General features: G+C 43.6%; 2 protein-coding genes across 3 annotated transcripts in view; both read right to left on the bottom strand.

Annotated features, from left to right (window-relative positions):
- Window positions 1-638: 638 nt before the first annotated feature.
- cavin4a (caveolae associated protein 4a) lies at window positions 639-13,159 on the bottom strand. The gene is made up of 2 exons (XM_072363443.1): window positions 12,730-13,159; window positions 639-1,354 (listed from the first exon to the last, which is right to left on the bottom strand). The coding sequence occupies exons 1-2, from the start codon at window positions 13,135-13,137 to the stop codon at window positions 764-766; spliced, it is 999 nt and encodes a 332-aa protein (XP_072219544.1). The 5' UTR covers window positions 13,138-13,159; the 3' UTR covers window positions 639-763.
- A 4,439-nt stretch (window positions 13,160-17,598) lies between these two features.
- The window catches only part of tmeff1a (transmembrane protein with EGF-like and two follistatin-like domains 1a), a 109,834-nt gene continuing 102,104 nt past the window's right edge, over window positions 17,599-25,328 (bottom strand). For both annotated transcript variants that reach the window (XM_072363432.1, XM_072363434.1), the window contains exons 8-10: window positions 23,999-24,122; window positions 20,872-21,033; window positions 17,599-19,262 (exon numbers count right to left, since the gene is read on the bottom strand). In XM_072363432.1, the coding sequence (XP_072219533.1) occupies window positions 19,178-19,262; window positions 20,872-21,033; window positions 23,999-24,122 (371 nt within the window). In that variant the 3' untranslated portion in view covers window positions 17,599-19,177. The remainder of the gene's footprint in view (window positions 19,263-20,871; window positions 21,034-23,998; window positions 24,123-25,328) is intronic.

Below are 25,328 nucleotides of genomic sequence, written 5' to 3'. Positions count from 1 at the left end.
CAACAACGTCAGGACAAAAGAAGCTGAGAAACAAGCAGGAAAAATTAAACATTCACACAGTAAAATGAGCTAAAAGCTCAGAGGCCAGAGATGAGATGGTCTGAAATCCACCAAATTGACTCTCTAATGAGAAATGAAAGTCTGCCTGAAGCTGCTGCTACTTAGAGGGAGGCTGTTACTTTAAAGCCCGCTTCAGTTCAACTCAGAGCTGCTCCGGGCTGAGATCCTTCCCCACTGGTGGGTGAAATGATCTCAGGAGTGAAATGCATCTTTTAAAGTTCCCGATAAAGCGGTTAAATCTCTTTAACGTACGTCTAAGCGCTCACTGATGGTCTGATCTGCGACAGAAACCAGTCTGACGCCGACTCACCAGGCTTCTGAGAGACCCGCTGAAGCCAGTTTCACCTTCCCAGCTCAATATGTACGTCCAGATTCAAACCTCCACAATCCTTCTCAAAGTGTTTTTCCCTTCAGTCCACTTGTCCAAATCAACCTCATCAGCTTTTTAACAAGCTGGACTCACAAATCAGACACTTTAGGGACCTCTTCTCTAAAATCCTAAGCATGAACTTCCTGTTAAACTCGATTAAAAGATGACGGATGATATTTGCTGGCTTCAATAAGCAGATTTTACAGATTTGTTTAAAATTCAGAACCTACTTCTTCCATTTATTTTACATTTTTCAGTCAAATAAAATGTCCATCATGTAAGTCGACGAATCGTAGCCCTTCTTTTCCCAGAGTCTTCCTGCCAGCTTCCCGCCTACTTCCTGCCTTCCTCCTCTGTTACCCGGGTAGCGCCAGCCTCCTCCACTGGCCCCTCCCTCTTGGTTTCCAAGGCGACCTCTGTGTAGGTGACCCCGCCTGTCGGCTCCTCCACCTTCGCCTCGGTGCCGGCTTCGGCCTCGGCCTCGGCGCCCTCCTGGCCCTCGGCCACCGCCCTCTCCTTCTTCAGCTTGATGCGAAAGGTCTCTTTGGTCGGAGCCTTCTTGGCGATGTTCTCCTTCAGCCTCTCGCCGGACTGCTTGAGCCGCTCGCCGGCCTGGTGCATCCTTTCCCTGCGCTCCGGCGGGATCACCTTCTCGCCCAGGTTGTGGAACTTGGTGCCCAGGTTGCCTTTGGTTTTGCTCATGTTCTCTTTGGAGAAGGCGGCCTTCAGGGTCTCTGTGCTCTTCACCATGGACTTCTTGATGCGAGCAGCTCGCGAGGGGTCGGCCTCCTCCACGCTGAGGTACTCCTCATCGGAGGAGAGGTCAGCCGGGACATCGTAGGCGTCCGGCTCGATGTCCAGACCCTCCAGGCCAGGTCCTTTGGGCGACTTGGTGACGGCCACGGATGGGATCTCCGTGTCTCCCTTCAACAATAAAGACAAAGATACATTTAAGTGCATGTGTAATATTTCACATTCTTTATTCACAGACTTTATGGAAAGAAAACTCTGATTTCACATCTGCTTTGAGCTACTTTCCTGCTAACTTTACTCTGAGTTTCACCAGGATTCGGTGTTTCGTCTCTAAACTCAATAAACTCATTTGTAATTTAATTATAATTGAACTGCTGTATCTCTGAAGTGCTTTGAGATGACTTTGTTGGGATTTGGCGCTTTACAGATAAAGCTGAATTGAACTGAATCCATACAGTTTTAGTCCGTTTTCTGTTAATAGTTTGCATTCTGTTTGTGTTCCGTTTAGTTTTTAGGTCGTTCTGTTCGGGGCTTTGCTTAGTTTACCGTTTTATTTTGGAAGTCAGCTTCCTGTTGCTCCTCTTTTCGCCCTCCCTGCATTAATCATGCGTAATTATGCTCCATCACTATTTAATCTACCGAGTTTCCTTGTTCGCTGCAGATTCCACTTGGTTTTCAGCCTGGTTCTGTCCTCATTCTGCTTTGGGCCAGTTGGGGTAGTTTTGGGGTTAAATGGAGCACGCAGGGCTTTTGTTTTGTGAGAAAACGGAAGATTCCTTGTTGCATCTCCAGCTGGTTTGTGTTGGGCTCAAATATTATATTAATATTGGACAACTGCGTTGTTTAAGACATAAATATCCAGTTCCCCACCTGCTGCCCCTTTATGCAAAAGATCTCTGGTTCAATACTTTTCAACGAACTTTTCTACTTCGCTCTCAGCTGCAAATGATCCGAATGCCACTGAGTTGATAAGTTATGAATAACTGGTTTAATATCTATTAAAGCAGAAAAGGATTCTGGGTATTATCTCACCAACACTGACTGTGGACAGATGTTCATTTTACATGAGACTGAGCTAAATTCTGCCAAATCTGAACCAAACTCAGCTGCCAAAATGACGTCATTTCGGACCTTCTGCACAGAAATTAAACTATATTCATGTCCCGAAGACACGATTATCACCCCAAAGCGTTCCCGCTCTTTAAAGCTCTGACATATCAGGTTTTCTGCGCCGCGCAGCGCGTCATTTTGTCCCAGAACGGCTCGTCTGTCTGAGCGCGACACGGATCTCCATCCGTCTCCTCTCCGCTCCGCATTCCAGATGCATTCCTGCGCCACTCATTAGACTCAGAGAGAAAACACGATACTCCTCTGAGATGCTCCGTCAGATCCGACCTGCAGCTCTGAAAACAGGCATGAGATCAAGTTTTTCTATTTTTACCGAAGAGGAGAAACTGAAGCTCACTGAGACAGGAAGCTGGAACCCAGACTCTCAGGTGCTTATAAACCCACAGAAAGGCGAACACTCACCCCAGAAGGTACATTTTCAGCATTTTTCATCCGATAATCATTTAATCCGAAGAACAAATGAAACCAAACTTTACGATTCACGCAGGACATGTTTTTGATGACAGACACCAACTGGGCCGCTCCACCTGCTGCGCCCTACAGGTGACTTTGGATATGAAAGCCAATTAATCGTACTTAAGCTGTGGCCACCTGCAATGATCTCACTCATTAATCACGGAGGTGTTGTCGGAGCGCTTTAAGACGCGACGAATGACACAATAATTACACCGGCAGGGAATGTGGGTCAGAGCTTGTATTAATAACTTAAACTGCGGTGAAGGGAGGAGTGAGACTGACACAAAGGCCACTAAGTCGATCGAATCACAGAAAGATTACTGCGAGGAGCCAAAAAAGCTTGTTTTAGAGGAAGAAAATTATCCAAAAGAGCTGAAATGTGCAAAGATATAGAACATTACTGAAAAATGGCTTTACATTGAAACAAAATGTGCACAAAGACACTAAAAAAGGGTAAAGGAAAACATGAACTCCTGATACACTTTTCTTTATAGTTTCCTCCCAAGCAGCAAAACTTTCCTGTAATCTGGTGGTTCTGTGAAGCTCGTCTTTGGACATTTTCTGCTTTTTCACTCATTTTCAGTCCTTGTTCCTGAGCATTTTCAGTGTTTTTTCTTTGTTCAGCCACTTAACTCTGAGCTATGAAGCATTCAGGCAGAAAAAAGGCTCCTAACTCAAGGGATGAACCAGTGTTGTGTCGACACAGAACAGACAACTTAGCAAAGAAGCCATTTTAAACTGGATATTTAGGCACTTTGTCACAAAGACACATCATTTGTTCCCATTTCTTTAGCTGCATCTATGAAAAACAGCAAAGAAAACACAGTTTGACAGACAGAAAATAGGATTTCTGCAGCAACAAGGTGATTCCCAAAGAGCTATTAGCTGAAAACTTGGCATATCTCAGCATGGTGTGCAGTGTGTCCTTAAAACATTTGAGGAAACTGGACAAGTGGAGGACAAAAGAAGAAGTGTCAGGCCTAAAAAACTATCTCCAGCAGATGAACAGGATCTGAAAGTGATGTCCTTAAGAAAGAGGAAAAAATCCAGCTGTGACCTGACAGGACCTGAGAGATGCATCTGGACCTTCAGCTGATCCATCTACTGTTGGCCCAAGCCTCATCAGAAATGGTCTCCATGGAAGGGTGGCTGTCAAGAAGCCGTTCTTAAGGAAGGGAAACAGGGAGAAAAGGCTGAGCTGTGCCAAATGACACAAGAAGTGGACTGAAAATCAGTGGCAACAGGTCTTATGGAGGGATGAATCCTCCCCAGAGCCCGGACCTCAACATTATTGAAGCAGTGTGGGATCATCTGACAGAGAACGGAACAAAAGGCAGCCCACATCCAAAGAAGAGCTTTGGGATGTCCTTCAAGAAGCCTGGAGAACTATTCCTGAAGACTCCTTAAAGAAATGACAGAAAGCTGGTCTCAGAGGGTTCAGGCTGTGTTGGAGAATAAAGGAGCTCAGACCAGATATTCACTTTAAAGCTGCTGAGAACTGAGAAAAACTCTGTTTCTGCCTCAGATTCTGATTTATGTTCATGTTTGATCAATTAATCACTGAATCACTTTCAATAAAAAACTCTTTATACTCTGTAAAAGATTAAATAATGGCCTAAAATAGCTAACGTGAATCAAAATAACAAGAAAAAGAATAAATAAATACAAAGACTTTTACTCTCACAACAAACAGATGCAAAGAATCAAAGCAAAGAGACAAACCAGCTCCAACAATAACTAAAGAACAGGCTGCAAAATGACCACCGAGGCAAAAATAATCAGAGATATGAACTAACAGAAATACTCAAGAGACAAACAAACAAAGAATAAAGCAACATAATGACCATAAGAGACAAACTAATCAGCCGAGAGACACAAAACAAAAATTCTGCAAAATAACCAAACAAAAGAGAAAAAAAAGTCACTCCAGAGACACAAAACAAACAAAAACGCACAAAAACAGAAACATAACCATTAAAAATTATCCAAAAACACGATGAAGAAACAAGAGTCACTGCAAAGACAAACAAATGAATAAAAATGGACCCATTATACCCAAAATTCTGCTAAATAACAAAACAGAAGCTTAAAAAGAGAAAAAAAGTCACTCCAGAGACACAAAACAATTAAAAGGAGACCAAAAGCTGATTAAAAATGACCACAGAGAGAAAACAGGAGCAGAGTTATGAGAAGCACTTTAAATGCAACATGTGCGTTAATTATTGATAACAGCATGATGTTGGCTGCAGATCAGTGAAGGAGCACCAGCTGAACGCTTTGAGCTGCTCCACTGATCTCACTTTTACTTCCATGGAAACGCCTGCCGGCACCGACAGGAACAGGTCTGTGAAATGCTTTGCGCGACACGCGGGGTCCTCGCGGACCTTTGCGTTTGGCCGCTGCTCCTCACAGCAGAAACACCACAAACTGAAATTACACACCGTCCCCAGATGTCCAGAACAAAGGCCCAGGCGGAGCGGCCCTGGGCGCAGAGTGGCAGCCATTTATCTTTTTCTTATTACTGCCCACCGTCATCATTCAGCCGCCGGCGACACGTGTCTCCAACAAAGCGCGCGCTGCTTCCCGGCCGCAGCTGAAGCTCTATATTAGGAGACGAGCGGAGGCCTCAGAATAACCGACAGCGCATCAGTCATGAGGAAACGCGACACTGCGAGCGTGTCCGCCGCAGGCAGGGCCGCGCGGGACCACACCGAGCCGGACCCGGACCCAGAAGCACCGGGGGGTGTCCGAACAGACAGAGCGTTTATTAATGATTGGGTTTCACCCCTGCGTGCGGAACAGATGGCACAGATAGCTCAGCACAAAGAAAGGAAACTGTTGGCTCAGTCAAAGGTGAGAAATGAAGTGGAAACTCAGCCTTAAAATAGACCCAACAGACACTGACTGGAGCACATTTACTTTTAAATGAATAAAACTGCCCTGAATCAACTTATATTTCACCTTTTCTAGTTTTTAAGAAGAGAACAATTTAAAGAAAAACATCCAAGGCGATAACTTACAGGCTCAAGAGTTTTTCTCTGGTTCCTTAAGAGGCGAATAAAGGTGTTAGCAGATCAGTCTTTGGTCAACTCTTCATTTCAGGGGTTCCTCAGATTTAATAGATTAAAAACGTGCCAATTTTTTCCTTTTCATTCAACATAAAGGACAAAAAACGAGTCTTCTTAATGCTGTGTTAAAATCAAAGAGAAAGGCATCAGTAGAGTCCTGTTTGGTGGTAGATTAACATCCTGTTATCACAGCTATCGGCAGAATAATCTCCTTTAGGCAGAGGATGGTCAGGTGTATCTAAAGGAAACTGCTCTTTCTTGGCTGCAGAAGAGACTATTTGATTGGTTAATATCAGCCCCACTGCTCACATACTTGTCTTTGGGGGAAACTTCTTCCACAAAGAGGCCCCCCGGGTCCCTCAGACTGATCTACAGGCAGAAGTACTCTGATACAGGCAAAGGTGGGGCGAATAGAAGAGGTTAGCATTGAGTTGAGTATGTGAGGTCCCTAAACCTAGCATGACGCGGGAAACTGACGCTAAAAAGTGTTGAAACCTCAAGAATAAGCTTCACAGCTTCTATCATCACCTGCATATTGTTGTTTTCTGAGGATGGGCTAAACCAGGGGTCGGGAACCTTTTTGACTAAGAGAGCCATGAAAGCAAAACATTTTGAAAATTTTTTTCAATGAGAGCCATATAATATATTTTAAAAGTGAATTCGACTAAATGTCAGTATAATAAGCCTCTGAATTTATTAGCATATTATATTAGCATATATTAGCATATTATTTATTAGCATACTCGCCATCTGTGAATGGTTTTCCGTTCCTCACTATTGCTAAAGATCCAGCAAAGCTAGCAGAATTATAGTCACCTTGCCGGGTTGCTGCTGGCTGCTTGTACCCTGCTCAGTAGCTCTAGCTTGTACCCTGCTCAGTAGCTCTAGCTTGTACCCTGCTCTGTAGCTCTAGCTTGTACCCTGCTCAGTAGCTCTAGCTTGTACCCTGCTCAGTAGCTCTAGCTTGTACCCTGCTCTGTAGCTCTAGCTTGTACCCTGCTCAGTAGCTCTAGCTTGTACCCTGCTCAGTAGCTCTAGCTTGTACCCTGCTCTGTAGCTCTAGCTTGTACCCTGCTCAGTAGCTCTAGCTTGTACCCTGCTCAGTAGCTCTAGCTTGTACCCTGCTCAGTAGCTCTAGCTTGTACCCTGCTCTGTAGCTCTAGCTTGTACCCTGCTCTGTAGCTCTGGCTTGTACCCTGCTCAGTAGCTCTAGCTTGTACCCTGCTCAGTAGCTCTAGCTTGTTCCCTGCTCAGTAGCTCTAGCTTGTACCCTGCTCAGTAGCTCTGGCTTGTACCCTGCTCAGTAGCTCTAGCTTGTACCCTGCTCAGTAGCTCTGGCTTGTACCCTGCTCAGTAGCTCTAGCTTGTACCCTGCTCAGTAGCTTTAGCTTGTACCCTGCTCAGTAGCTCTAGCTTGTACCCTGCTCAGTAGCTCTAGCTTGTACCCTGCTCAGTAGCTCTAGCTTGTACCCTGCTCAGTAGCTCTTGGCACGCTTTCTTTCTGCTGTCTCCTGCCGGGTATTTTGATGCAAAGGTAGCATGGCGCGTGTCGAAGTGCCGCTTTACATTCGACCGTTTCATCGATGTAATTTTGTCTTTGCAAATTAGACACACCGCAGAATTTGCTCTCTCCACAAAGGCGAATTCTTCAGTCCATTCGGCCTGAAATGTACGATACTCGTCCTCTTTTTTTCTTTTCGCCATCTTCTTCGTCGAAGGGTTAGCTTTGAGCTAATGACCGAGCAGACTGATTCAAAAGGGGGCGTTTACCTGTTTTACGCTGCCAACGTAGTCCAGTATCATCCAATTAAAATAATGGACAGTTGCTCCTGCAGCCCTGAACAGGACATGAAAAATCGATGGATGGATTAAAACAAGTGAGAATATTTAGTTTTATCTGTGATGCAATCATCAAAAGAGCCACACCTGGCTGACGAGCCATAGGTTCCCGACCCCTGGGCTAAACCAATGCAGGATACGGGGGGCAGCCATGACCGTTTTTATCTCCTTAGACTTAACGAGGACACTTTAACGTCTGTCCGCCGCCTCACTTCTCGCTCTACCTGCTTACAGGTGCACTGAGCCTCGCAGTTCCTGCATTTGTTTGTTTCATTGTTTCTGCTTGATTACAGAAATTAATGCAGCTAGCTGCAGTGTGTGGTGACCGTCGGTCATGTGACCAGATGTGGGGTTGGGCTGTTGGCAGCTGTAAAAACGGCGGGAAGTTTTTAAGGCAAGCTTGTAGAGAAGGTCCTCAAGTACTGTAGGAGATCAGTACCATCTTGGAAATATATGTGACGAAGATGGTGCAGAAGGCAGGTTTTCATCTGGTGGAATCCTCCAGCAGCAGGCAAAGTATGTGAACAATAACGTCCACAATGGAGGAAGTTTCTCATGCAAACGAGTGATTTAACAGCAGGTAAATTCCTCAGAGTGACCATCTAGAGCTGTCCTGCAGGTTTTAGATGTTTCCCTGCTTCAGCTCACCTGATTCAGATGAAATGGAGCTCTTCAAAAGGTTGTTACGTTCTGCACAAACCTGCTAATGATGCATCGATCTGAATCAGGTGCGTTGAAGCAGGGAAACATCTAAAACCTGCAGGACAGCGGCCCTCCAGGACCGGATGTGGACATCCCTGATCTAGAGCCTAATTTAGCTAGCGCTATTAGCGGTATGTGTGTTCATTATTTCTTATAAAGTTAAGAAAGTCTCTGTGGTTTTAAGTAAGTGAACGTATGGATGTGAGGAATTGTTCTTTTTCTACTCCATTTATGAAAAGTTCAGTCTCAGTTTAGGGAGTGACACCTGCAGGTTTGTGTGTTCTTTCCATTGTGCAGCGGGGACCAAAAGAAGATGGATGTGGAGCTTAGCAACACCGAAGTGGTGCCAAAAAGACACATGATGCCCATAAACACCGTTAGCAAAGTGGGATTGAACCTGAAATGGTCACTTTCAAAAGGATTAATGCAAAGATAATGTTACTTCCCACTTAAATGTTCCTGTTAGGGGCAAAAGTTGTGTAAAAATCTTCTTTTTTCTGAAAATGTAAATACTCTTATTTGTTGTTTTATTAATTTAATGTAATATTATGGAGAAAACAGCCAGTTTGGATTGGATTTCTGCAGGTTGTTGCTCGATATTTTAGGTTTGAGTAGAGAAACACACAAATTCAGGGATATCAGTGATTATTAATGTGCATTGTCTTAGATAACCAAACAAGCTTAATGACGAAAGCAGTTATTTATCCTATCGCGGTGAGAGTTTTTCCCCAGATTGCTGCAGATGGAACCGACCACCATGGTGTCCACTCAGAGCTCAGAGTTTTCTGACTGAAACTTTCTTTTTTCACACAGCAGATAGAAGCAGTGGAAGATGCAGAGTCAGAAATGTGTCTCAGGAGGGCCCAAATTGGGCTAAAATAGAGTAAATTCTGGCCCAAACACAACTCCGCTTCCACGAATGAGGAAGTAAGAAGCTTTTTGTTCGTGACGAATAAAAGTTTGTGGTTTGAGCTCAGTCTGCTGCCCCCACACGGCCTCGTGAATCAGCTGATGAGGCTGTGCTTCACAGTTTTAGCTGCTTTTAGCAGCAGGTCCGCGGTGTATTGATTCCTGTGTTAAGCTGCCATCTCAGACCCTGATTCTGGGGGACAGCAGTCTATGGCCCGTCCCTGCTGGCAGCGAAGGAGAATGCTGTGATCCCAGAATAGGTCCCTCTGTCACAGATCCACAGCAGCTGTTCGCTGCACATACAGCTCCGGTTACTATTCTGAAATCCGGACATTATTGAGGACAGAGGCATCCGGTACCGGCTGAATGTGTCTTTGCACGTGAACTTCAGCAGCTTTCAGGAGTCTTATGAGAATGTTTTCATCCAGAGTTTGAAAAGGAAAATCAAGCAGATGCACAACTGTGATTACAAAGACAGAATTAGCTTTTATTAGTGGTTTAATGCAGTTATTCCACTTTGATTTTAGGTTGGAGATACCAGCATAAACCCTAAAAAAAGACTATTTAGCATAAAAACTGAGACCACAGAGAGAAAATGCACCATCAGGCCCGAGAAAGCTCTGCAAGAACTCAGTAAATAACAGAAAACTAATTAAATCTGCATATTTACAGCGAAAATACATCTGTGAAAGAAGTAAGCAAAAAACTAATGAATCGGCGTAAAATGCTTTCTCAACAAAAACACAAATTTTTGAGGTTTTGGCTTCTTTAAGCGTCAGTAATAAAACAGCTAAAGATGTCCTTCTGGTGTTAATGTTTAAAATACGCCTTTAGATCCAAACATATTCAAACAAAGAACCTAATTTATCAATTCTTAAGACCTTTAATCCAATAGAAGCTTCTTTTTTACGAGTGATGATGAGACAAAAGCAAGTTTTTAAGTCTTTAAAATGTGAGGTGATGGAGTTCCCCGGTGAGTCAAATCAAGTCTAATAATATCTGAGAGTCTGTCTTTGCATTCAGAATATTCTAACTGACACATAAACATAACTGGGATTAGAAAACATCTGGACTGATCAGGTGTGGCTTTCTGTTCAGGCACAACTCCAGAGAACCTGAAATACTTCCAGCCTGTAACCCACAGGCTGAGGTCTGAGAAAAACTGAGAAAAACAACCACAAAACCACAGTTTCTGTTGGCTTCAAGTCCTTAATCTGAGAGTTTATTAATCCTCCATCAATGTTCGCACTGATTCTAAATCAACGAGACTCAGAAATCACACTTTTCACACCATCGTTTGCTTTTATCCTCCAAGAGAGAAACAAATTCAGCAGCCAGTTGTGCCTCTTTGGGGCTTTAAACGCCGGCCAAAGCCAGATCTCCCACCATGCTGCCCTGAGAGCTCCGTGCTTTAGCATCTTTGTGCTGTGACCTGTGTCAGAAAACATCTTCCTGGAACTTCTGCAGGACATTAAACTCATTTGAGCGGCTTTGTGACAGAAAACGCAGCTGAATACATGAATGAGAGCAGCTTTGTACTGATATATAAGTGATATATAAATGCTGTGATGACGCTCCACATCCCTCCATATACCTGAAGAGCTTCTGATTTCTCTCTGCATTTCCCTACATAAACCAAACAAGCTTAATAAAGGCAGCATTTATTCATCCTATCGTAAATGTACCTCAAGTATTATTATATCCAGTTAACATCTGGAACGGAGGAGGAAACAACAACCTGATGAATGATTCTCCACCGACAGAATAACTTAAAACTTGCGGTTCAACCTTTTGCATCAGCTGGTTAAAGTGACATGTGACCCTTTCTGCTCAGGTTCTGGATATATTATGGCTTATTATGACCCAAGTCTCCCTGTGGAGGCCTTTCTAGTTATGAAAAAGCTCTTATAACCCTAATGATGAGTTATTATTTAAAGCCAAACGGTGATCTTTACCCAAATAAATCATCTTGTTCTTGTTCCTGAAAGTTTCAAACTTTGTATCTTTAATAGAAATCTGATTTTTTTTGGTCATATTTGCTGAAAAAGTTGTTGCCAGGTAACGATCTGTTACCGGAAGTTTGTCCAATAGTGCTTGCAGCTGCTGCAGTAGCTATGGTTACCGGCCTCTGCAGGGAGGGGCTTTGGAGGCAGTGCACAGCAGAGAGGGAGGGAGGGGGAGGAGCCTAAAAGTTGTATTATTTTAGAAATTAAAGCCCTCCTCCTGCAGCTGTGATATAAAGTGTCTGAACTGATTTTGCACGCTGATTAAAGCTAATCTGAGTCATTTTTAACACAAACTGATGCAAGAACCACATTCATTTGGGATGAAGATTTTACTTTATTATTAGATTCTGAGGTAAAATGTTTCGTTAGACGAGATCTAAAGGAGGCTTTATTACTTTGAGAGTAAGACCACAAACCAAACATTGTCCAGATGGAAGAAAATATCACTTTTTTCCCTTTCAAAGACATAAAAACCTCAATTTAACCCATTGAATTGCCTGATTGGAGAGCAACACGTTAGGAAAATAACTGTTTTCCATCTATATCCCACTGCTTGCTCCCATTCTTTTGCTCTGACACATGCTCTAAGGATTTCTAATTGCGGCCACAGCGGTTGATATCACCAAACTAAACTCTAATCAATCAGGCGACCGCGGCTAGCAGAAAGTGTTCATGCTTGGAGTCCAAATCTAAGATGACGCTCCTCTTATCCGACCAAAGCTGAACTCTCACAGCCAGCAGCGGAGTCTTTGATCAGTTCATCTGACCGGCTGCTCCCACAGAAGGTCCAATTTAAAGCTATTATAAAGTCTGTCCATCTCCAGCTCTCTCACATGTATTCTCTCTCTTAACATGCTCTCATTTTTAGGTTATTTTTCCATGTCAAGAGATGCCTCAGTGGGAGTATTTGGTCACGTCTTTAACAATCATCATTCAGCATCTTTTATTGATTATTGAGCATAACTTGGACTACATTTAGCAGTTTGGCTCTTTAGCTGTTGGATCGCCACCTTTAGTTACAGGCGGCACAAGAAATAAGTGAATAATTTTCAGGAAAAATGGTCTTTGCTGTGTCAGATATCAGTTTTTCCACCTCTCTGGTTGGATGGCCTAATTGGAAATCACTGGATTTCATGATGAAATCCTTGTTTGTCCATTTGCTTTTGTCCGTTTAACTAGATTCTGTTTCTTTATTGTGTAACTATGTGTCCTCTAGGGGTCATTGTGCTTTGAAAAGAACTCTAAAGGTCAGAATGTCTAACTAATATATAGAATATTTGCTTGAAGAAGGACTAATTTGTAGAAATACTACGATCTACCAATCCTTTGGATCGTTTTAGCACTAAAAATAACTTAAAGTGACCAGATTTAAAGGTGAAAAGCCAACAATAAGAAGCCTGCCGACATCTTAGCGTCACACGTCTGATCCTCTGCTTACCTGGTAGATGACCACTCTGAACTTGTTGCGGGTGAGCAGCTCGTCCTGCGTTGTTTCGACCTTCTTCACTCGAGCGTTTTGCTTCTCGACGCGTGTCCGGACCTCCTTGACGTTGGCACTCACTTTGCGGGTTTTCTGCAGGAGCTTCTCCACCGTGCTGCTGGTGTCGGTGTGGTCCTTGGCCAGCTTCAGGACGTCCCCCTGGATGGTCTTGATGTTGTTCTCCAGCTCCAGCTGACGCTCCTCCATGCGCTGCTGGCAGGACTGGACGTTGTCGATGATGCCGGCGACGCGCTCCAGCAGAGAAAGGATGGTCACGGCGCTGATGGGGTTCCCGGCCTCGTCCTCCACCCCGATGATCTCCAGCTTCTCCTGGACACCCGCCGTGCGATACTTGTGCTGATCCATGGCAGCGTTCTTAAGACTTGGGTCCTAAAACTGTAGAAAAGTTGCTGGTTTAGTTTGGGAACCTGGACAGAGATCGTTGGGGTTACCAGCAGGGAGACTGGAGAGTGGCAACACCCAGCTGCTGTGACCCAAACTCAGGTTTGGAGGCAGGAGAGAAGGGAAACTCCACCTACCCCCTCTTTAAAAAGGCTTCAGGACACTGAAGGGACCTGAATTCGGCTCTCATCGGGATGTGGGCCAAGCGTTAACTCAGAGGGAGCGTCTATTCTCACACGAAGCCCCCTTCCCAGCTAAAAATAAAGAGTTTCTGTAAGGTGACACCCTGACATTTTGGGAAGTTGCAAAGCAGGGGACGATGGAAATACCCATCCAAATCCTGCTGTGCTTTGTTGCTCCCACTGATTCACCATTTTCCGTTATTTGCACATATGTTCATGTCAGCAGCTGTGAAACCGATCAACAACACCTCGGGAGCCGTTCTGCAGCCCTGCACTGACGAATGCAAAGAAGCCACAGTTGTCTGGTCTGATTACTCCGTGCTGGAATGTTTTCAGGAGATTAAACGCTGCTCTGCCCTTTTTACTTTCCCCTGGGCAGCGGAGTCCAAACATTGACTGAGATTGAGATCTGAAGCCCTTTATAGAGATGACTGACAGTTCCAGAGCGACAGGAGGAGCATCAGAGTCTTAAACTTACACTCAGTTAGCAGCACGCCTCTCAATGCGTTGTAGTGGTCTTTAGCTAACTGGATCAGACGAAAGACTTTCACATGGGTTAAATTGGGATTTATCATTTGGGGAGGGGGGTCTGTTGTTTCCGGTGGATACAAAATACATTAGAAAGAACAAATATTTGCAAAAGCTAAAGAGTAATGATTTATAAATAGATACCCAATAGATATATTTGATAACAGGCCAGATAATCAGGGTATTTTTATGATTTTATGGCATGAAAAATGAGATAATTCTTGTTAGACTTCCGTCACACAGTCACTGTTCTGGTTGGTTTCTTTCACTGCTGCAGTCAGCCACACTGTAAGATCATACATTTCCAGAAAAAGATGGGCAGTTGATGCTGGAATTACATTTGATGCCACCAGAGTTGTGTTTGACGAGTTGTTCTTGCTTTGCTGGCAGAGGTCAGACCTTTCGAGCTGAGACAGAGTTTGGTCCAATGCTCCGTCCTGCCTATAAAATCCAAATGATTTTCAGACAGAGGATTTAACATTGCACACGTTAGCTTTGGCTCTTAATCACCGTTTATTATCATTTTTTAAATATTAAGCAGGTCGATGGGCACAGCCGTCGTATTCACAGCAAGGTCTGAGCAAAAATGGACATTTAAAACTACCAAAGTGAAGAGAAAATGGTTTAATAAGCTTATAAATTTGCACATGTAGCAGACTGTAGCAGGTTAGCTAATGTAGCACAGTTATATGTTCAATTTTAATTTTATCTTTATGGCTCCAAATTACAACAAAAGTGATCTCAAAGCCACCTTTCATGTGGGTTACCTGGGTTCAGATGCCCTGCATGAAAGGTATTACCTCCAGTAGGGGTCCTTAGACCCGCCCCCCCCCACCAGGGTAAGTTAAAGTGTCTGCATAAACATAAACAAAGCACTTCAAAAGCCTACAATCAGAATCAAATCCAAATCATTCAGTCAAATTGTATAATTAACATGAATTAGACATCTGTATTCAACTAATTATACTTCAGCCATAACTTAGGTGCAACATCTCAGCTTCAGTAATCATAAATGGCACGAATATATATGAATATATGCAAATAAAGAGCAAGATCGTAGCTATATATCGTACTTTGGTCTGTGCCAAACCAAAGTCTGCTCATGCATGACTGGACCGTGGACACCAGAAACCTTTAACTGTGTGTTTGATTAAAAAAAAATGTTGGTTTTAGCCAAATACTCTTAGCTTTAGGATATTAGGGGATTATTAGAGCAGATAAAAGGTCTAAAGCTGATTTGGACTCAGAAGCCTTTTCGATACAAATAAAACCAGCAGAAAAACAGGTACTTTGGGGTATCTGGTTTGGTAGATTCCTCGGTTAAAAGCATTTATAAGGCTCCAAAACAGAAAGGCAAATTACTCACAGACCAGTTTAACAGCAGGATTATTTAAACCTGGAAAAGCATTGCATTAAACCCAGACTTAGGCCCCGGAAACACGGCACTGGCAACTCCTGCATGCCTCGTGTTTTTGTTTAACTTGCTGCTCCAACTCTGTACTGGAGCTGGATTTTTAAAGTTTCACGTTAAAGTAAAGGACGTTAAAGTAAAGGACGTTAAAGGACGGTGAACGGATCCACGGTTATGAGAATTATATCACCGCCGTCTCATCGACTTCTGTGAGTACGGCTCCACCTCATGATCGGGGGACTGTGCATGAATGAATGTTGGACCCTGTTGGATGCTCTTTAACAGTGTGGCAGTTCGACTGAAATCAGCAGCTGCTCCTGTCTCTGAGCACCCCCCCGACACCACCTCCAGTCTGTTAATCTATATTTGCAAGGGGGCCTGATATCCCTCCCCCTGCAGAACTGCATGACACAGTGTAGTTGGTTTATTTTCACAGGAAAGGCAGCGACCTCTGCTCCATACAAGCACTTTTTAATTAGACAGTTAATGATGTACCTCCCCTCTGACAGGGTGGGGGGCGGAGGACCTGATAATGATGGCTGAAGGCCATATTCAACCTCATCTGTCCTTGTTTTTGCCCCACAAACTCCCAAAGCTTCTGTAATTGGGCTGACATTAGTATGTTTTTGCAGTTAAATTGGAAAAAAAAAGCAGCAATGTCCTGTTAACATTTAGGAAGCAATAAAATCTGCAGAAATGGGACAAAAATCAGTCCAGAAACTGTAAACTAAGGTTTTAAGGACCCAGAGAAAAGTAGCTGGAAAGCCAGACTCTTTTTCTTGATCCAGGCGGTGTCCCGATGGCTCTGATCTGCATACATGTGACAAAATGATGGCAGTAGGTCTGAAACTGTGGTGCGTTAGCATTCAGCGGTTAGCTTAAAAAAAGGACACGTGGTGGAAATACGTTGTTTTCCACTTTTATTCTTCTTTCTGCATTTCTGAAACATGAAATCCACGTTCTCTGTCAGATGATCCCACACTGCTTCAATAATGTTGAGGTCCGGGCTCTGGGGAGGATTCATCCCTCCATAAGACCTGTTGCCACTGATTTTCAGTCCACTTCTTGTGTCATTTGGCACAGCTCAGCCTTTTCTCCCTGTTTCCCTTCCTTAAGAACGGCTTCTTGACAGCCACCCTTCCATGGAGCCCATTTCTGATGAGGCTTGGGCCAACAGTAGATGGATCAGCTGAAGGTCCAGATGCATCTCTCAGGTCCTGTCAGGTCACAGCTGGATTTTTTCCTCTTTCTTAAGGACATCACTTTCAGATCCTGTTCATCTGCTGGAGATAGTTTTTTAGGCCTGACTCTTCTTCTTTTGTCCTCCACTTGTCCAGTTTCCTCAAATGTTTTAAGGACACACTGCACACCATGCTGAGATATGCCAAGTTTTCAGCTTTTCAGGAGAATGTGTGCAGAGGGGTTATAATGAGATCTAACAGCAGAGATCATGTTTCTCCAGTTTTAGCTTCTCTTTATTGGCTCCCTGTTAAATTCAGTATCTAAGATTCTTCTCCTCACATATAAAGCTCTTAATGACCGAGCTCCATCACATCTTAAAGATCTCACAGTTGGATGTTTCCCCAACAGAGCACTTTGCTCTCAGGCTGCAGGTTTCCTTGTGGTTCCCAGAGTTTCTAAAAGCAGAATGGGAGGCAGAGCCTTCAGTTATCAGGCCCCTAAAAGCAGAATGGGAGGCAGAGCCTTCAGTTATCAGGCCCCTAAAAGCAGAATGGGAGGCAGAGCCTTCAGTTATCAGGCCCCTAAAAGCAGAATGGGAGGCAGAGCCTTCAGTTATCAGGCCCCTAAAAGCAGAATGGGAGGCAGAGCCTTCAGTTATCAGGCCCCTAAAAGCAGAATGGGAGGCAGAGCCTTCAGTTATCAGGCCCCTAAAAGGCCTCTCTCTCAGCAGGTGTCTCTGGCCTGGTGTTACGCTGCTTGTTGTCCCCTCTTTCCTGTCCTCTCAGCCCCAGCTGGTCCAGGCAGATGGACCCTTCCTGGTTCTGGTTCTGATGGAGGTTTCTTCCTGTTAAAAGGGAGTTTTTTCTCTCCACAGTCGCCTCGTGCAGCTCAGGATCAGAGAGAAGTTTCGGTCCAATCTGTTGGTTTCCTTAACTGTCTCTGTATGAATGAATTGGAATTATTTAGAAATTAATCACTTGGATTTGATTGGATTATGATTAAAATGAATTGAACTCCAATTGGCTTGAATTGGACTGTTTTATTAAAGTGCCTTGAGATGCCATTTGCTGTAATTTGGCTCCTTATGAATAAAACTGAATTAGAAAGCATGACGCCGACCTCCTTTGTTGAGCTTCCGTTTATTGTGTTGTCTGAACAACATGAAAAAGAAAACAGTGTAACAGCTTATCAACAACAGGACTGTAATTCGAAACACGGTACAAACATGAATACAGACGGAGCACGAAACGAGCATCCAGCTTACTTTCCTGGCACATGCACAGACCCCTCGCTTGCTGTGCGGACAGGATCTAAGGGTGGAGTTTGGGCCGGACCATCACAGACTTGGGCAGAAATCTGCCTCACCACACCGGCTCTAACAGACACACAGAAACATGGCTGGGCCTTCGGACTTTGAACTGTTTACACCCAAAAAGACTGAAGTTACAGTGAGTAAGCTGCACACCACTAACATCTCAGACATGTATCAAATCACTTGTAAATACCAGAGGCTTTCGCTAAAGGGTGAGTTTCCACAGGATTGTGAGTGTTTTGTTAATTCAGTCCCATGTTCTTGGAATGTGTCGGAAAAGGAGAAAATGTCAAATAAAACAGACAAAACGTTTTTTTTTTCGTACATTCAAAGAACTACAGCCACCTCTGCAACCCGGACTTCCTCCTCAGAGTTCCCACCTGGAACCTCTGACCTCCATTTGCAAACCAGCCAACGCCCCCCCGTTACAATCGTCCCACTTCGGTTTACGAACAGTTGAAAAAACATTCTCTACGCCTTTGACAACCCATAAAAATGCTCTTTGTGGTTCCTCGTGTGGTTCAGCCAGCAGATGGCCGTCCGACTGTCTTTTCTTTAAAAACACCCAATGACACCTTCCCCTCCCGCAGTCAAATAGTCCGACTTTTTGCTTTCCCGCCATTTCTGGACGAGGATGGAGGAGGCGTCGAGGCCGACAGCATTTCCTTTAAAAAGTTTTAACTACACCACAGTACACAGTTTTCACAAGTCATGCTAATATACAGGAACTAGAATTCAGAATAAAAGTTAACATAAAAACCTTGAGTATAAACTACTTTCAAGAAAAGAATGATCATCATAATAATAAACTATTAGCTTGTTTAAACACAGTGAAGTTTTTACACGGAACTTTATACCAAAGAATAAGTGTAAACATATCTATCGCACCGGCTGGCTCCCCTCCTACAAAAATGGACAAAAAACATTAAAAAAAACAAAAAAAAACAGCATTTGGTGATCAGCTGCACATTATTAGTAAAGAGCGAAACAGGGAGGGGCAAATAAACAGATCTGTTTCAATAAATAACACATTCCAGAGGGGCAGACATTACGCTGTTTGCCAGAAAGACTGTAAAGCATTCACTAAAACCTTTAATAAAGCAGGCAGACAGCAGACATGGTGATAAAAAGTTGTGTTGATTCAGCTTCTCGTTATTTCTTGATTGGAAAAAAGAAAAAAAAATAATTAAAATCGCGCAAAATAAATGCGCAAAAGTTCCATCCAAAGCAAAAAAAAAGGAGGGAAATAAGGCCCCTTAAACAAATATTCTCATTCTTCTTTTTGTGGTTTCTCAGGAGAAAAAAAATTAATACCACACCTACGGTTAAAAAATGGTATTCACACGCTGTAAGAAAAAACTTATCAAAATCAACCAGCAGCAAACACGGCTATACCATCCTGGAGTTCGTGTCCGAGGAAAAGTGTCCCAGGTTTTGTTTCTGTCGGCGACCTCTGTTGTTTTTCGGACATTTCCTGAAGAAACAAACAAGAAAACACGTTAAAGTCCTGGGAAGGAAACTTTTAAAGTGCAACATTAAGTGCCCTGAACATATAATGACATCATCGCTGTCATTAGCTTGTGTTTCTCTCTCTCAGCCTGAAACATCCCATAGTTCTGCTGCTATAGGCCCAGGCTGCAGGTTTCCTTGTGGTTCCCAGAGTTTCTAAAAGCAGAATGGGAGGCAGAGCCTTCAGTTATCAGGCCCCTAAAAGCAGAATGGGAGGCAGAGCCTTCAGTTATCAGGCCCCTAAAAGCAGAATGGGAGGCAGAGCCTTCAGTTATCAGGCCCCTAAAAGCAGAATGGGAGGCAGAGCCTTCAGTTATCAGGCCCCTAAAAGCAGAATGGGAGGCAGAGCCTTCAGTTATCAGGCCCCTAAAAGTAGAATGGGAGGCAGAGCCTTCAGTTATCAGGCCCCTCTCTGTGGAACCAGTTTGGCTTCAGGAAGCAGACACCCTCTCTACCTTTAAGATCAGGCTGAAACTTTCCTTTCTGATAAAGCTTATAGTTAGGGATGGCTCAGGTGAGCCTGAAACATCCCATAGTTCTGCTGCTATAGGCCCAGCCTGCTGGGGGAGCTCCCATGATGCACCTCTCCTCCCTCTGACATCATTGCTGTCATTAACTTGTGTTTCTCTCTCTCAGCAGGTGTCTCTGGCCTGGTGTTACGCTGCTTGTTGTCCCCTCTTTCCTGTCCTCTCAGCCCCAGCTGGTCCAGGCAGATGGACCCTTCCTGGTTCTGGTTCTGATGGAGGTTTCTTCCTGTTAAAAGGGAGTTTTTTCTCTCCACAGTCGCCTCGTGCAGCTCAGGACGGGGCATTCCTTAGGTTTCCTTAGACAGGCTACTTCTTCTTAGAATTGGATTGTTTGGACTCAGTGTTCTGTTTTTATTTAAGTTCTTATTTCTTTTTAATGTTGCTTCCTTTGCTCTGTTTAGGTGGTTTTGTGAGCGCTCTATTTGTTCTAGGATTGTGTTCAGCTTCTAGTTCTTGGTTTTAGTCCATATCTGACCTCTTATTGTCCCAAATGTCCTCTGTTTCCTTTCTCTTGATCACCATGATGTCGCTCATCTCATTAACTTCCTGTTAAACTCCTTCATATTTTCCCTATTCCTGGATTCCCTGCTTGGGAAAGGCTTTTTTTTATTAAGTAAAGTTAATTAGTTTGTTTCTTCTCTAAAATCGATCTAATCTGCATTTGGACTCTCTTCTGATTACTGACCAAATCTATTTCCATACGGTCCGTCTTGTTTTATCATCCACTTTAAACCAACATGTGGCCCATCAGTAACCAGAAAGCAGGATTTTAGAGTTTCTATCATCCTGGAGAATGATTTTAAAGACAATAACTTCTGCTGAATGCTCCACAGAAGTCTTGAATTTCAACTCGGCTGATACAGATCGTTGAGTGTTGTCCGATCAGGCTGCTGAAGTCGGCCAATCAGAGCAGACTGAGCATTTCTTAAAGCGAGGGGCAGAAACATGTGAAATAAAACTCACTCAGGGTCATTTCATTGAGGCTTAGAACTTGTTTCTTTGCTCCTTTTAAAAGTTAAAGTTAGACTTTAGTTAAAGTTGTCTTACCTTGTGATGCACATCACCACAGCAACAATGATGGCGATCTGGACGGCACCAATGATGGCGGCGATGAGGACGTAGTGCAGCTTCTGTCCGCTGGGAACCACGTAGAGGATGTTGAAGTCCTGAGGCTCGTCACACTGAGGACCTTTGTAGCCTGCGTCACATCTGAGCAACACACGTCTACATTAACTGCAGTTCTCTACAGGAGTGCATGCAGCCCTACCTCAATGACACCATATCTAAACAATTAAACAATCCCCCGGGGGGATTAATAAAGTATTTATGATTCTGATCTATTTAAAGCAGATCTTGGTAACCTTGAGAGGAAGCCAGACTTGGAAAATTTGAACAAAAACAACTTCCTTTTCCTGCCTCTCTGCTGTGCTCCAGCTCTTCTTTTGAAGCCCCTCCCTGTAGGGGATGCTGCCATGGCAACAGCAGAGGAAACTTTCTAAAAACTTCATAAATATTCTTTAAAAGACTCCTGCCAACCTCCCACATCTGAAGACAACGTCACCGAGTTTTAACTCACAGAATAAAAGATTTAGAAAAGAGTCGGGACCTCACAGGGTCACTATTTGTGAAACACCAACGAGATTTTACCGAAATCATTTCCCATCATGCACCTGGCGGAAATTCTTACCAACAAAGAAGTCAACCGATAAGCAGCTTTTAGCAACAGCTGCATTTTTCTTCCATAAACAGGTTTGTGGCACGATTTAGGTTTTCTTCATGTCTTGTCTTGTCATTTCCTGTTTTATTTTGAAATATTGACTTCCCTCTGGTTTCAGGTACCTTGCCCTTCCTCCTGTATCAAGTGTCTGATTGTCTTCTGATTCCCAAAGTGTTTCCACCTGTTCCCCTTGGCTCCTCATGTGTTCTAATAGTCTGCATCTCCCTTGTCTTGTGCCAGTATGTTGTCTCTGTCCATGAGCTTCATTATCAGCCCTTCCTTGAATCACAGCCATAGTTTTCCCGAGCGATCCTCCTTCAGAGCCATCTTTGTTGTAAGTTTTCCATAGTTTATTTATCACGGTAAGTTCCATAGCCTGTTTTGTTCCTCCCTTTAGGAGTGATTTTGAGTCCGTTAGGGGAGCTGTCTGCTTTAAGTTTATAGTTAAAGTTTCACAGTGCCTCGGTTTTTAAGGGAGCCTCCTTTGTTTAAATCCGGCTCAATAGGAGAGCGTGAGTTTGTGTTTGTTACTGTTCACAGCCCTTGATGTTTTCCTCCAGAGTGGAGAGCGTTATTTTGATCATTTTTCATAGCGGCAGTCTCCCCAGCCAGAGCGCTTTAGGAGTTTCACAGCCTCTTCCTTTGCTCTGTCGGGAGATCCTCAACCTGCCCTGCTGTTTATATTTAATAAACTTTCTTGAACTGACCCTGTGTCCTGAGGCCGTGACAGTTTGATTTTGAGTTTTTACGACCACCTTACGCCAAAGGACCGAGATCGAGGGGAAAAAGGTCACTCTTTGCCACAGCTTGCCCTGCTTCCTATGCTAATATTAACCAGGTTTGATTTTCTCGTAACCCAAAGATTACGAGTTTAATGACGACCTTAAACCCAACGATCAATCACCTGAAAGATCTCTCCTTTACTGTCGCCAATAAACTTTGGTCCCAGGTCTTTTCTGAAGCTTCTGTCAGATGTTCAAGAGCAGAACAGGTGGAAATCATGGATGTCGTGCACAAAGTTGAGATAATTATGATCTTTTTTGGTAATTTTATCCACATAAAAACAACAGAAAATCAGTCAAAAGAATGTTAAATGTGAAGCTTCTGGCTTCAGTGTTTGAGTGGCCAAGAACTGTCAGTTTCATCTGTTCTCAGAGTCCAGACATCATCAGTTGGGAAGAGGGACGACAGCCCAGTGGGTTCAGCATCTGTCACATCTGTCTCCTCGATGGCCAACAGGCTCATCAAAGTGTCCGATCCGGCTGGTGCACTTCATCAGGATTCAGAACAATCCAGACCTCATTACTGCTGACACATTTGTTTCCAGCCACAGTCAGAGCCCCCTGTGCTCCATCTACAGCCACCTTTTCCACATCATAACAACCCCGTTGACCTGTGCCTCCTTCACAGTTAGCAGCTTTAAATCACTGAACCGTCACTCTCTGAAGGAAATTCTCACCCTTTGAATTATCGTCAGCAAAGATTTAAACCAAAACATCTTCTCTTTTTAAGTATTTTTTCACTAATTTTCTTCTAATCTTTCTTCTTCTTCGACTTAAACTCTTCTGTATAGCTGTACGAGCTAATGGCCGTCAGCATTACGCCGTTTTATTAATTTCAAATAATACATGTCTGCCATCAAGTGGTAGTGAGTAGAAACAGGATTTTATGGGTTATGTGGGTCTTTCAACTTGTTTTATTCAGTGTGGCGGCTTGTTGCAACTCTGTGACAGTGGTGCTTAAACAGCGCCACCTAGTTCATTAAAACAACAACTACAGATTGTATGTGGACAGATGATCTTACTGTCAGTAAATAAAGCCAATAAAAACAGCAGCACTCGATCCTCTAACCGGGGGCTCACACCAAAAGCGTCGTGAGCGGCGTGAGCGGCCAGCTGCCGTTCATTTTCAGTGTAAGCTGGCGTCGATGAGCGGCCGGCGTTCTGAGCTTCAAGAGTTGAGAAAGGCTCAACTTTATGCAAATGAGCTGTGACGCGACGACAGCCAATTAGGGCTGATCTGGATTCCGAAGATGGGAAAAAAGGCGGGAAAAAAAGGGAGGGGAAAAAAGGCGGGGAAAAAAAGGCGGGAAAAAGTGGAAAACTGCAGAGTGCAAACACAAAGAAACACAAAGAAGGCCCAGAGTACGATCCATGGTGAAAGAGGGAACTGATGTATGGATGGATTATTATATATATCTGTTAGTTGCTACGCATATAAGCCCCGCCCCTTTGGCCGCTTCCGGCGGCAGAAGTAGAAGCGGCAGGTTGCGACCACAGCCGCTCACGACGCTTTTGGTGTGAGCCCCTGGTTAGGCAACTGTTGTCATTAGCATCATCAGTTATAGGCATAGTGGCATCTCTGGTTCACTTTAAACATGCTTTCTGGACTTTAAGTTCTGTCTCCAGCACAACGATGCAGGAATAACAGCTTGTTAGAAACACAGCAGTCACAAACCTGCAGGTGGGCATGTTGTATTTGATCTCACATTTCCCGTGTACGCAGAATCCAGCGTAGCTATCGGCACAGGGGATCGGCATCCCGGCATAGAAGCCGTCTCCGTGATCCAGACCAGTGGTTTCTGAATGAGTGGAAAGATTGAAACACAGCTCATAATCAACCACTGAAAAAGACAGATGGGTTAATTCAAGCAAGAATAGAGAAATATGAATCTTAAAGATGTACAAATCCTTCTCAATCCAGTAAAATTGCACTAAAACACAGATCCATGGCGTACCAAAAGTAAAAAGCTGTTCAAAAACCCACACAAAGTAAATACTGAATATTGGTTTCCTGTAAAGAGATGTTAAAATGAAAATGATCAAATGCGTTTTCTTCCTGTGTTACGAAGCACCAAATATGTTCCGATTCTCTTGTCTTTCATTAACCAGAAGATGGTATAAAAGGGTCTTGTTTTCCTTTACAGGGGAACATAAATATCTAAATGAAAGAAATGTTAATAGTTGTATCAGTCTGCATCAAATCTAATCGCATTGAAATAAATATTCCCTTCATTGCACTGTGGGTGGATATGTAAACAGATATTAAACTCTGTAGGAAGTCAGAGGTTAGAAGTGTTTATGTTCTCAAATTCAGCCCCTGCTGAACATATCTGGGAGTTTATTTAAATTTCAGGGCTGCAGTGCATTAGTAAAGATGGCTGAATGTTTCTGCAGCTGCTGTGTCGGTGCCCCAGGGCCAAAGCCAGGGATACGCATGCTTTTAGTGACGGATATGAGCGTTTATATGTTCAAAAGCTGCATTATATAAGTGACCAGTGGGGGCAGTGTTGGGCCAACTTTGACCAGAAGGATTATAGGTTCGGCTGGTGAAATTGGGACTATCCATGCACAGAGGAACGAGTGGAGATGGTACAGATGGTGTGTTTTTCCTGTCCTGAGTCATCAGGTGTGCTGAGGAGAATCCTCCAGTTGCTGCTTTCCACCGTCCTGAGCACGAGGCAACGCTGCGTCGACTTAACTGAAGAGAAGTTTTGGTTTTAAACTGTTTTAAAAATTGGCTTTCTATGAATTGGACTGATTTGGAATCTAATTGATTGATTTGATTGGATTATGATTGTATTACAATGAACTGGATTTAGTGCTATATGAATAAAACTGAAGTGAACACAAGCTGGGATGTGAAAAATTACGCCCACGATTGGAGTAAGTTGCTAACATGTGATTCATTTCACAAATGATTTTATGTCCATGTGACATTATTGTGGTTATTAACTTGTGTTTCCCTGTTCCAGCAGGTATCCTTTGAATGGTGTTATGGTGTTTTT

This window comes from Leuresthes tenuis, unplaced genomic scaffold, assembly GCF_036924035.1.
Source record: "Leuresthes tenuis unplaced genomic scaffold, fLeuTen1.0.hap1 SCAF_14, whole genome shotgun sequence".
Lineage (NCBI taxonomy): Eukaryota > Metazoa > Chordata > Actinopteri > Atheriniformes > Atherinopsidae > Leuresthes > Leuresthes tenuis.
This window is presented reverse-complemented; position numbering and strand designations above follow the sequence as displayed.

What these genes read in the sequence shown, in the direction of transcription:
- cavin4a (XM_072363443.1), bottom strand. Translation starts at nt 13,137, where the DNA reads ATGGATCAGCACAAGTATCGCACGGCGGGTGTCCAGGAGAAGCTGGAG. An exon ending in TCAGAGTGGTCATCTACCAG is followed by an intron (nt 1,355 to 12,729) that starts GTAAGCAGAGGA and finishes TTATTGTTGAAG; the next exon opens with GGAGACACGGAGATCCCATC.